Source organism: Eublepharis macularius, chromosome 1, assembly GCF_028583425.1.
Source record: "Eublepharis macularius isolate TG4126 chromosome 1, MPM_Emac_v1.0, whole genome shotgun sequence".
Classification (NCBI taxonomy): Eukaryota; Metazoa; Chordata; class Lepidosauria; order Squamata; family Eublepharidae; genus Eublepharis; species Eublepharis macularius.
Window position 1 is genome coordinate 120,298,355 of NC_072790.1, and position 10,916 is coordinate 120,309,270.

At 38.3% G+C, this 10,916-nt stretch overlaps 1 protein-coding gene across 1 annotated transcript in view; it reads left to right on the plus strand.

The window, feature by feature from the left end:
- HECA (hdc homolog, cell cycle regulator) overlaps nucleotides 1-9,879 on the plus strand; it is a 36,013-nt gene extending 26,134 nt beyond the window's left edge. Inside the window, exon 4 of the mRNA XM_054979770.1 lies at nucleotides 4,737-9,879. Coding sequence (XP_054835745.1) covers nucleotides 4,737-4,901 — 165 coding nt within the window. The 3' untranslated portion in view covers nucleotides 4,902-9,879. The remainder of the gene's footprint in view (nucleotides 1-4,736) is intronic.
- The last annotated feature ends 1,037 nt before the right edge of the window (nucleotides 9,880-10,916 follow it).

Consider the following 10,916-nt stretch of genomic DNA (forward strand, 5'->3'; position numbering starts at 1 on the left):
GTGTAAATTTACAACGGAGGAAAGAAAAATCTCAGAACTTTAGTATTTCTTACTTACGCTACAACATGACTGGTATGAAAGTTATACAATAAAATGGGATAATTTGAATTCTTCACTGTCTGTTGAAATTCGGAACATTTTCTTCACCATAGTTTAATTTTAGAGATAATTGTTTCAAGATGTTAAATTTGCCCACCTGGAAAATTTATGATTTATGCAAGTTAATATAAAGTGCTGATTTTGTAATGATAGCAGAGTTCATTAACATGGAGAAGTACTGGATTATGATTTTTGCAACAAATTAATAAAACTTTACAAAAGTAGCGAAATCAAAAAGAGTCCAGTAGCACCTTTAAGACTAACCAATTTTATTGTAGCATAAGCTTTCGAGAATCACAGTTCCATTCATCTGACAAAGAGAACTGTGATTCTCGAAAGCTTATGCTACAATAAAATTGGTTAGTCTTAAAGATGCTACTGGACTCTTTTTGATTTTGCTACTACAGACTAACACGGCTAACTCCTCTGGATTTACAAAAGTAATTACCTTTAAGTTAATTTTTTTGTTGATTGAGGTAAGGTATAGTGTGTCAAATAATATATAATCTTGTATTATATATTATTATTTAGTGACATAAGCTAAGTATTGCATAACATATACAGATAGAAGAATTTGAATAAAATTTGAAAATCATCAAATTTAGTAAAATTGATACTAATAAGGTCCTAAACTAGTGAGTTGAATATATAGCAATCAGAATATCAAATAGACTACTTTTTTCACTCTCTGTAGTAGACTAGATTTTGATGTGTTCTGTACTACAAGTGAAAAATATTAGCCTTCTGTTTTTCTTATGTATGTTCCTTTTAGTTCAGTTGAATATTATTTTTCTTGCAATTAATGAGTAATTCCCTAGGTTTATGGTTCTCAAATTATGGTTCATGCAGGTAAGTTACAAGTCCAGTAGGAAACAGGGTTAGCTGAGGGCCAGGAGACAAAAAGGAGGAGTTGCCATATTCCCTCCTTCCCCCTTCCTTCATTTTGTAGCTCTGCTTATTCCAGAGGCAAAAGAGAGAATTGGCCTGCCAGCTTCCAAGTGCATAACGAACATTCTTTGTACAGGTTCTTTGACTGAGTTGAGCCCAGCAGCATGAAAGGTAATAATCAGAGTTGCATATACCTGTCAGTGACTGGATGTGCAGAAGTGAGAGCTTTATCCAAACCGAGCTCCTTCTTATGCCACTGGTCTTGGTTTGCTGTCAACTACCACTGGTGCAGGATGCTATCTATAACTGTGGCTCCTGGGCCCACACTGCTGGGTTGGGACCAAGCAAAGCTCAGCTTGCAGTGCTACCAATGTTGCCGTGGGCTCACCTTACTCTCACTTGAGGGCAGTGTAGGAAGCAACAGATGGAGCTTCCATCCATAATTTTCCAGACCTGTGCCAGCAGTGGCTGGGTCTGATATGATCCCTGGCAGATTACTCTTTCTCCTTCATAACAGAGTTGATGTGCAGAACGAAAAGGGAAGAAGCATGTATACCACCCTGAGCTTTTTTGGAGGAAGGGTATGATAAATGTTATCGCATAGCCTTGGCCAGGTGTTGCTCAAGAGACAACTAGTCCCCCTATCCTTCATTCTGCCAATATTGGCCATCAGGTGAATTTCTGAGTTTAATTCCTTATTGAGTTAAGAATTGTTTTCTTTTATGTGACTTGTACCTATCACTTACAACTTCATTGGGTGCCCTGAGTTTTAGTATTATGGGAGATGGAGAAAAAACTCCCTCTATCCACTTCTTCCACCCAAGATAAAATGTGTTGAATGTCAAAAATGTGAGATCCTCTGCCATAGATATTGAATGTTGCCTTCTCTCTCTTCACTTTATAGTTAGGAGAAGATAGTTTAGATGTGCACAGACAAGAGAACACAACTAAAGTAAATTATACTGTTGGTCTACCCTAGTTGGATAGGTTTGAATAGCCTGTCAAAATTCTCATGAGTGCTGATTTTACCTTTGAAGTTTAGAAGCAGAGTCCTGTTTTCATTTGGCTACCATTAGTTACTGCTCCTCAGCTTTAAGAGTACCTCTACCATGCAGCTATAATCTCAGCCTGGTTCTCTGTTATGTTGATGCTGATAAAATTGGAGAATTAATGGTGGTTGTTAAGGTTTATTAATCAGGTGTAACCCTGAAGATGTATAGGAAAACATTATAAATATTACAAATATTTTTATTGCAAAGGTTTTAAAGCTGAAAGTGTTTATTGTGCTATGTCATGTATTACTGGGAAACTGATAGTAAAAACTGAGTCCAGCTAGCCAGACTTTTCATGACTTACAGGGTGAAGTAAAAATATTTAAAAACAAAATTTCTTAACAACAACACGTTGCATTTCATACATACATAACACTTCATTTCTTACATTCTTTGTAGTGCACTCCTATGCAGAATTATGCCCTTGTAAGCCCATTGACTTCAGTGGATACGGAAAGAGTGTAGCACTGCTTAGGATTGCATGGTTAGTGACCTATGTTAGAAAAAATTCTCTCACAAGGTCATAGATACTACACCTTTAGGTTATTACCAGTAGTTTGTATTTGGCCTTCTATGGTGAATTTTTGTTGTGCTTCCACAACAAATCTAATCCATGAAATCTGTATATTTTTCTTATCAGGGCAAATAGCAATTTGGGAGTGCCATTTACACAGGGAAAATAGTATATGGGAGGGAAAGGACACTAACCACTCTTTCCATCTGTTGGGCCAATATACATTTAAAGATATGAAAAATCTGATCATGGATTTCCAATCAAAATCCATTTGATTTTAAGGGTACTTCAAGGTAAGTAATTTAGGACTGCAGGTGCAAATAGCAGGTCTTTCCCCCCATTAAATTGATAGAAGGCATTTTGAATGTAGTCTACTAAATTTCAGTGATGTCTATATTTCCTATTCCAGTAAGCATAACATCTTGTTACATCATGTTGCTTATTTGGAAAGGGTACTTTTTCAGTACCTGTTTTATGGATCTGTGGGTCTGAAGCATTGTACAACTTTTAGTGCATTCCTAAGCACAATTACAGTGTTCTAAACCCATTGGTTTTAGTGAGCTTAAATCTGTTTAGGATGTCAGGCTATGGCATTCCAGTTGGCTAGAGTCTGCCTTCCTCCCGCAAGAAGACAAGGTCTTTTGATTTCAAAAGGTTTTATTAGAAAGACAGCATTCAGGCCCAGGTGTCCATATTCCAGGACCAAGCAGATCCTGGCTGAGCAAAGCTTTGTTAGGAATGAGTTACAAAATGAAAGTTGCTACACTTCAAACTCCCAGATCCCAGCCTTCCCCCAGAGTTCACATAGCAGGAAGCCTCTCTGTGGGAACGCCGGTTCATCAAGGTCGACTAAGAAGAAAACAGATAAGACGCAGCATCCTCTCCCATGGAAATGCGGTCCTGGCACTTGAAGGGACCTGGAGGGAGAGAAAGACTAAACAACTACAAGAATTAATATGGCGTTACACAGGTTACATTCTCCCAGCATGGCAGACCCTGACATAGGATTGCACACTCTTGGTGTTCTAAATCAACAATTAGCACTTATGGTTAATTAAATTTAAGATTTCACTTACCTACTAGTTTCTATCATTGATGCTGTTTTTAGTAGTAGCTAAGAAAACTTGCTGTATACCAGCATTTACTTTAGCACCCAATTTATTCTAGATTGTATTCCATGTAAGGGTATGTTTACAAAGAAATGTTACTACTTTCTGTGTTGATGAAGGTCTAGTTCTCACCGAGGTAGTAAACTTGTGTCTGGGTTTTGTCACTGCAGCTTGGACTCACAAAATGGAATGTTCATTTATACAAATAATCTTTCCTAAAGCAGCACAGAAGTTCAGATGGAATGTACATAAAAAGCACCTCAAGTGTCTTTGTGCTTAGGTCGGATTATCCCTTTATTTTAGGGACCTTGGGTATGAATATGTGCATACATCGCATGCACTTCCTATTGGGTAGTATCGGGCAGGTTGGTATCCTGTTTGGTTTAAAAACAAACAAAAACTGCACCCTTAAGAAGCAACATCCAAACTGTTTGCTCCTTTAGAGAGTTATGTTTTAATTATAAAAAGAGATAAATGTCAGTTGTCATCCTTGGATGTCTGTTAGAGATGGGCATGAACCAAAATATGATCCAAAATTCATGACAAACCAAGCTGGTTTGTGGTTCGCGAACCAGTGGTTCATCAGATCCCATTTCTGACGAACCGCCACGAACTTTAGGCTGGTTCTTTTGGTTCGTCACTGCAGACAGCCTGGTGCCGATCAATCAGTTTCCTAGGCAACAGGGGATGGACTTCCTGCAGACCTTCTGCTGACCAGGAAGTGACAATTTTCTGACCTGGATGTGATGTTTTCATGAACCAAACGAACTGGTTCGTGAACCCGGGGTAAGTTCGTGGTTCGTGAAATTTGATGAACCACGAACCACATGGTTCATTTTTTCCCTGGTTTGTGCCCATCTCTAATGTCTATCACATTGATACAGTATACATGCATTACTTATTCAGGAATACATTCCCAAGCACAAAATGTAAAGTGATAATCAGACTTCCGTTCCTTGGCTTATTGCATGTTGCATGTGAGACTGAGTAAAATGTCATTTGATGAGCAATAGAAGTAATTGAGTTTGAAGTCTCTGTTTTCTCTCTCTCTCTCTCGCCTCTTCCCCCTTACAGGCACGACTGAACTGTAAACACTGTGGGAAACCTGTTATAGATGTACGTATTGGGATGCAGTATTTCTCAGAATACAGCAACGTTCAACAGTGTCCACACTGTGGAAACTTGGACTACCATTTTGTGAAGCCATTCTCTTCATTTAAAGTTTTGGAGGCTTATTGACAAAAGCTTTGCCATAGTAATAGCTATTTTATGAATATCGTTTCTTTCTTTTACATATCTTTTATAAGATCTGTTCTGTGATGGGAGGGAGGGGAAAAATCTAATTTCTAACTGAAAGGAAGTGCAGCAGCTTTGTGTGTTTGTGTACATGTGGTCCTATGTAGATGTGTGTCATTAAGACCACAGCCCTCTTGCTACAGTGTCAGTGGTGGGGGTTGAGACAGCTAATATTTGTCCCAAATAGTATCTGTTGAAACAGAAAATGTGGAGATAGGAGAAACCTTCATCCATGGCTCAGCATAGTTGGATGGAATCTCTTGCAGTTGCCTGTCTAGGCAGATGGTATCTCAGTGTAATGTGGTGATGAGCTCCCTGCTGAAGAGCATTCATCCTTATGTTTGCCCTTGATCTGCACACACTCAAGTTGATTAGTATAACATGGGGAGATGAACTGTTGGCAAGCTGGCATAATCTCTCCAGCTGGTCTCACAGTTCATGTTGAAGGCTTCTCCATGTATTCAGGTTTGCAGTGGTTGGATAAGGTAAGTGATCAGACTGGGTGATTGTGGCTCTGGCAGTTCTCTGGGATTGCTGCTTTTCAGTGAGCCTCTGTTTGGCTTCTCTTGTATGATAAACCCCAAGTTCTTGTTCCCCAGGCAATTTTCCATTGCCATCACTTGGGAGCAAAGTCAGGTCTTAATAGCATAAGTAGTATTAGCACATATACTTTGAGATTTTGTCTGTTAAGGTAAACCTAACCATTATGACAAATGAATGTAATGCTATGTTGGAAAATGCACTGTTTTTCCCGCCCCCCTAAAAAAAACTTATTTTTGCATTGCGTCTTCCTGAAATATATATTTGATAATAAGAGCTACCCTCACTGACAGATCATATTGTTTCCACTAATATTGTAATCCTAGCAGGGAAGTTGCTTCTACCAAAACAAGCTTGAGAACTTAACAACTATATTATTTCAGCTGCTTTGTAGGTGTGTTGATGCTCAGAAGGACTATGTAGTTCATTTTAGACCTGCTGATGAAGGATGCCTGAATTGGAGCATCTTGACTGCATCTTTTTGTATTTGGGGTGACTCTTATGCCAGAGTTGCAGTAAGCAGTGAGCAAAGCAAATGGATTATGTTTCAAGTGGCTCCTTGGGGTGAATATATTTCCTTATGGTTTGGAATGCCACTGTATCACTTGCAAAATGGGGAGACAATTCCTTTACAATGTGTGTGTTAAAAATAAAAACTATAGCTGGCGGTTTCATCATGGAGTCAACCTGGGATGTGTCATTTTTTCAAGAACAAGGGAAAATTTCTCAAAGCTTGCTGATTCAAAGAAACCCTGTGAGTGTGTGTATGTATGTGTACTTATTCATAAATAGGCCTGATGGATTCAGTGCTAATGCCTTAGAATGACAGATTAAAGGGATGTAGTGGGATCCATGGGCCTGTTTACATTTATGGAAGATTTGTCCTAATCCACTGGATTTGTAAAAAAAAACTTTTAACAAGATACTGCAACCTGATTTTGAAATGTTCCCTGGGTTTCGAAATTAGTTTGCTGTACAGCTTGATGGGTATGAGGAAGGCTGCAGTTTGGAGCAGATGGGTCAGAATTCCTCTTGGGCTCATGAAACTACTTATGCATAGAGTGGTGGTGGATTTAGGTAATCTCAAGAAGGTTGTGGGGTTATTTTAAAACGGTTGGCTTTACCTTTCCTGTTCCTGTTTTGAAATGACCCTTTTTACTTTAGTTATAAACTATCAAATTTGACGTTGGATTGGTAGATTAAAAACAATTGAACAGATTGATTTTTTTGTTCCCAAGAAATGTTTGGTTGTTACTTCTCTGATATACTTTCCTTATCACTGTTTACTTGGAGGAAATTAAGATAAAAGTAGGACACACATCATACTACCTTGGTTGTCCTAAGTATAATCCAGCACAGATCTCTTGGCTTTAGAAAATGAGAGACTGGCAATTTGGCTTGGCTGTGGCCATTAAAATGAATCTCTGTAGGGAATAATTAAAATTATTTTCTGTAGACTAGAGTAAGGGACTGGCCAGAATCCAATGTACATGCACTTAAGCCCTGTTGAAATGATTGGGTTTAATTGCTCGAAGCTCTGCTCGATCCTGCCCACTGTGTAGCTTAGCCAAACATCATTTGCTAAAAGGAGAATCCTCTCATTGTACTTATTGCAAGTAAGAATTTTAAAATCAGTTGCACATTCTCAAAAAGAATGAATAAAACACAATAAAGCAAAACTCATACTGCACTTATGCTTAATGTTACGGGCCATCCTTGCAAGATTTTTAACCGTTTACTAAGCTTATAAAGCACCATGTGTTTGCAATAAAAATACAGCTACTTAGAATTTTATCTTCTAAATTTCTAAAATACTTCTTAAAAATTGTTCAACTGAACTAAATATTTACGTAAAAGCATTTTTAGGTTCCATTTATCTTCTAATTTGCATACTGCACACAATTAGGCATTCTGCATGAATTTTAAATCATGTAACACTGACATATTTACACAGAAGGAGAGAAGTGCTGGGAAGTTCTAGATTTATACCTTTCACTGCTTCTCATCTGGCAGTTCCTTCTGAGTTTGCATCTCTTTTATTAATATGCTCCTCTTAAGTGCTTGGGTGTTTGAACATTGGTGTAAGTTAACAAATATTCATGGTGCATGCTTAACCCCATGCACTTCAAATGCTCTCTCCCTGCCCTGCTGTTAGTACATTCAAGGTTCTGGTGAGCAGCCATCTTCCTGGGAATGCCAGTTGAGAATGGGATAGAAGATAGTGGCCAGACTTCCCCCTCACACCTCGGGTTCTGTTGTTGTAGCCGTGTTTCCATGTTTCGGGATTTGTCTGAAGGGACTCTAGAAGCTAAGCCTTCCTTTAAAGTAATTCAGGTTTAACAGTGCAATCCTAAACAGAGTTACACCATTCTAGGTCCATAGAATGGCACTGTAAATCAAGGTAGTAGAACTGCATGTCGCTTTTAAAGCTGCAAATGTTGCTGGTGGTGAGGGAGATTCAGGCCCAGGTTGAGAATGTTTGTGTTTATTTTGTCTGTTTTAAAATTCATATATGGGTATAGCCTAAAATTCAAAGATTGACAGGCTTGAAGAAAGTAAAGAGGAACTATTCATGAGGATCACTATATGTGCCCTGGAGCTGGCACATTATAGACTGTGCATTGGGGTGCTTATATGACAGCTGACATATTTCTGTATAGTTGTGTTTGTGTGTCTGCACATAAAGAATATTGGCAGAATGATGTTCAGTGACTCTTAAAAGATACATTATAAAAAGATGGAAGGTTAGATACCTTACCAAGGGTATTATACAACAAGAGATATTACATTTTTCTGGGGGGGGGGGGAAGTGTATAGGGGCTTTGTCTACAACAGATATGGAAATAACATTGCACCTAAAGTGTTCCATTATTTTCTAAGAAAATGTATATGCAGTTACTTCAATCCATTTCTTCATTATATTGTTTTTTAAACATATGTAACATTCTAATGTGTTAGAATCATCAAGATACATTTTTTTTCGCTTTGAAATCAGCTGAGCTGTAAAACATAAATGGGTCTCCAAAGAAAATTGCCCTTGATCTGTACTTGTTTGAATTCAACTGGCTTTCAGTATATTGCTTAACGTAATACTTCAGGCAGGGATGGCCAGCTAGTAGCCTATAATTGCATCCAAACAGCATCTGGCCTGTGTTGCTTCTTGTCTTTTTTTAGCATATCATTTCCTGATGGAGGAGAGACCTGCCCGGTAAGGAGCCTCTCCTTTAGATGCTGCTTTTGGCCTGAGCAGTGCTGCTTCCTGAGCATTTTTGTGCAGGAATCAATGCCACTAATGGCGCACAATAGAGTTCTATACTGCATTTTACCTAGCAAGACTTCTTCTAGTGGGAAGTGGTCATCCTGTAGCTCTCCTAGGATTCAGAGGCCTCTGGACTGATCTTTTCCAGGTGTGAGTGGAATAGTTATATGCCAGTTCTTTAGTCAGGAGGGCTGATCTCATTCTAGCCAAGCCACTTTGGAATGGATGTCGTTCATAGGGAAGATCCAAAGCATCATAATATGAGCGCTGCTGGTGCCTGAGCTGGAGCTCTGTTCCTGAATCTTTCTGCTCTCCCATTTATTCATTTTAGTATGTAGTAAAAAAAAAGTTTCAAATTCTCTTACGTACCATTTTCTCCAGTCACTATGATGCTTTTATTTACTGAGACATTTGCATAGAAACATTGAAAGATACATCAAAAGGACAACAGAAAAATGAACTTTTGGCACATATACCTTCTAATAAAATGGAATGGATCTTTATCCTGTCTGTCTACTAAAAAGTATATTTAAAATGTAGGTAAATTTACAATGCAGTTCCTTCTGAGAAAAAAGGGGAGGGGGGGAAGTTAGTAAGCAGTTTAAACTATGAGCACTGGGGAACCCAAAGCAGTGGAGCACAGGCAACTTAGTGTCTTCTAGGATTGCAGTTTGTTGCCACAATCCAATATAGAGTTGACCATTCTTAAAACTTGAAGAACCTAAGTGCTCGCTTGGGGCATTGGTCTATTGATAACTAACATCTAAATATGTTGGCTTTTGAGATAGTAAGGTTTGAGGCAACATGTGATTCTGTCAGTGTGTTCTGTTTATAGGAAGATATGTACTACGTTTATTTTCATTTATCTTTTTTATTGTACGAGGTATTCAAGGGCAAAGGGTTGTGAGGTTATTTTTGAAGCCTGCCCTACCACGTTTGTCAGAAAAAGCCTTTTATTAAATAAAACGTAAAAAAAGGTTTGGATTGCACTTTTGCAGAGGATAGAATATGTACATAGCAAATGAATGTTGATGAAATTTAAAATAATTGGTTATGATGCCATTTTTGTGTGGTGGTAAGTTCTTTGGTTGTGATTTATCTGTATTAAAATAATTGAGATCATTGTGTCTGTGATTATTTCAAATCAAAGAATAAAGCCTCTTGATGTGATTGTGCATTATCCTTTAGGAAAACTATAAGCCCAGTAGTTCCACATCTTCCTACTTATTTTTGTTGCTATTCTTACTTATTTATATCATACAAGAGCTCAGGATAATACTGTCCCATGTTACCATCGTAAAGACATTGTGAAGTAGATCAGGCTGAGAGAGAAGCATTGCCCCAAGGTTATACATTGCCAAGTGAGGATTTGATCATACAAGTTACTGTGCATGGAGCCAGTTCCCCTAGAATTCAGTCATAGATCGGAGTATTCGCTGTTGTAGCCAGCATCAGAGCTCAGATGAAGAACCTCAAAACTCATCTCTGTGTTATGAATGCACATTAGGTTAATGCACTTTAACCAGATGACTGCAGGAGAGCCCATGTAGATTCCATGATTTGGAACATTCACATTAACGTTGAGTTAATAGTAATTGCAATATTCAAAAATGTATGGGCTGAATATCCTTCTGGCTGAATAACTCTTTGTTACGAGGGCTGCTCCCTTGAATTACCATGACTGTTTCTCTCATGTCTGCATGTTCTGATTCATAGTACTTTATCAAACTAGCAAGTTAAAAAAAATGCTGATTTGATTTTGGGCAGTGGAGATGTGCAAGTTACTGAAGCTTTCAAACAGCAGGGCTTTAGTCCAGTGGCACCTTAGAGACCAAAAAGATTTTCAGGTATGCGCTTTTGAGAGTCAGACTCTTGTCAGAAGAAGGGAGCTCTAACTCTTGAAAGCTTACACTCTGAAAAGCTAGTTTATTTCTAAGGTGCTACTGGATCAAAACCTGCTGTTCTACTGCAGACCAACACGACCAACCTACCTAAACCTATCTTCATGGAGCTTTTAAGTTAGTTTTCAAGCAATACCTAGTAATATGTTTCTGAGTATGGAAAATAGGGGTGCAAGAAAGAATATATATATTGAGGTGAGGTGATTAAAAATTAAAATGTTTTGCAGGGGAATAGTCAAATAAGGTGTCTGGGTGCTG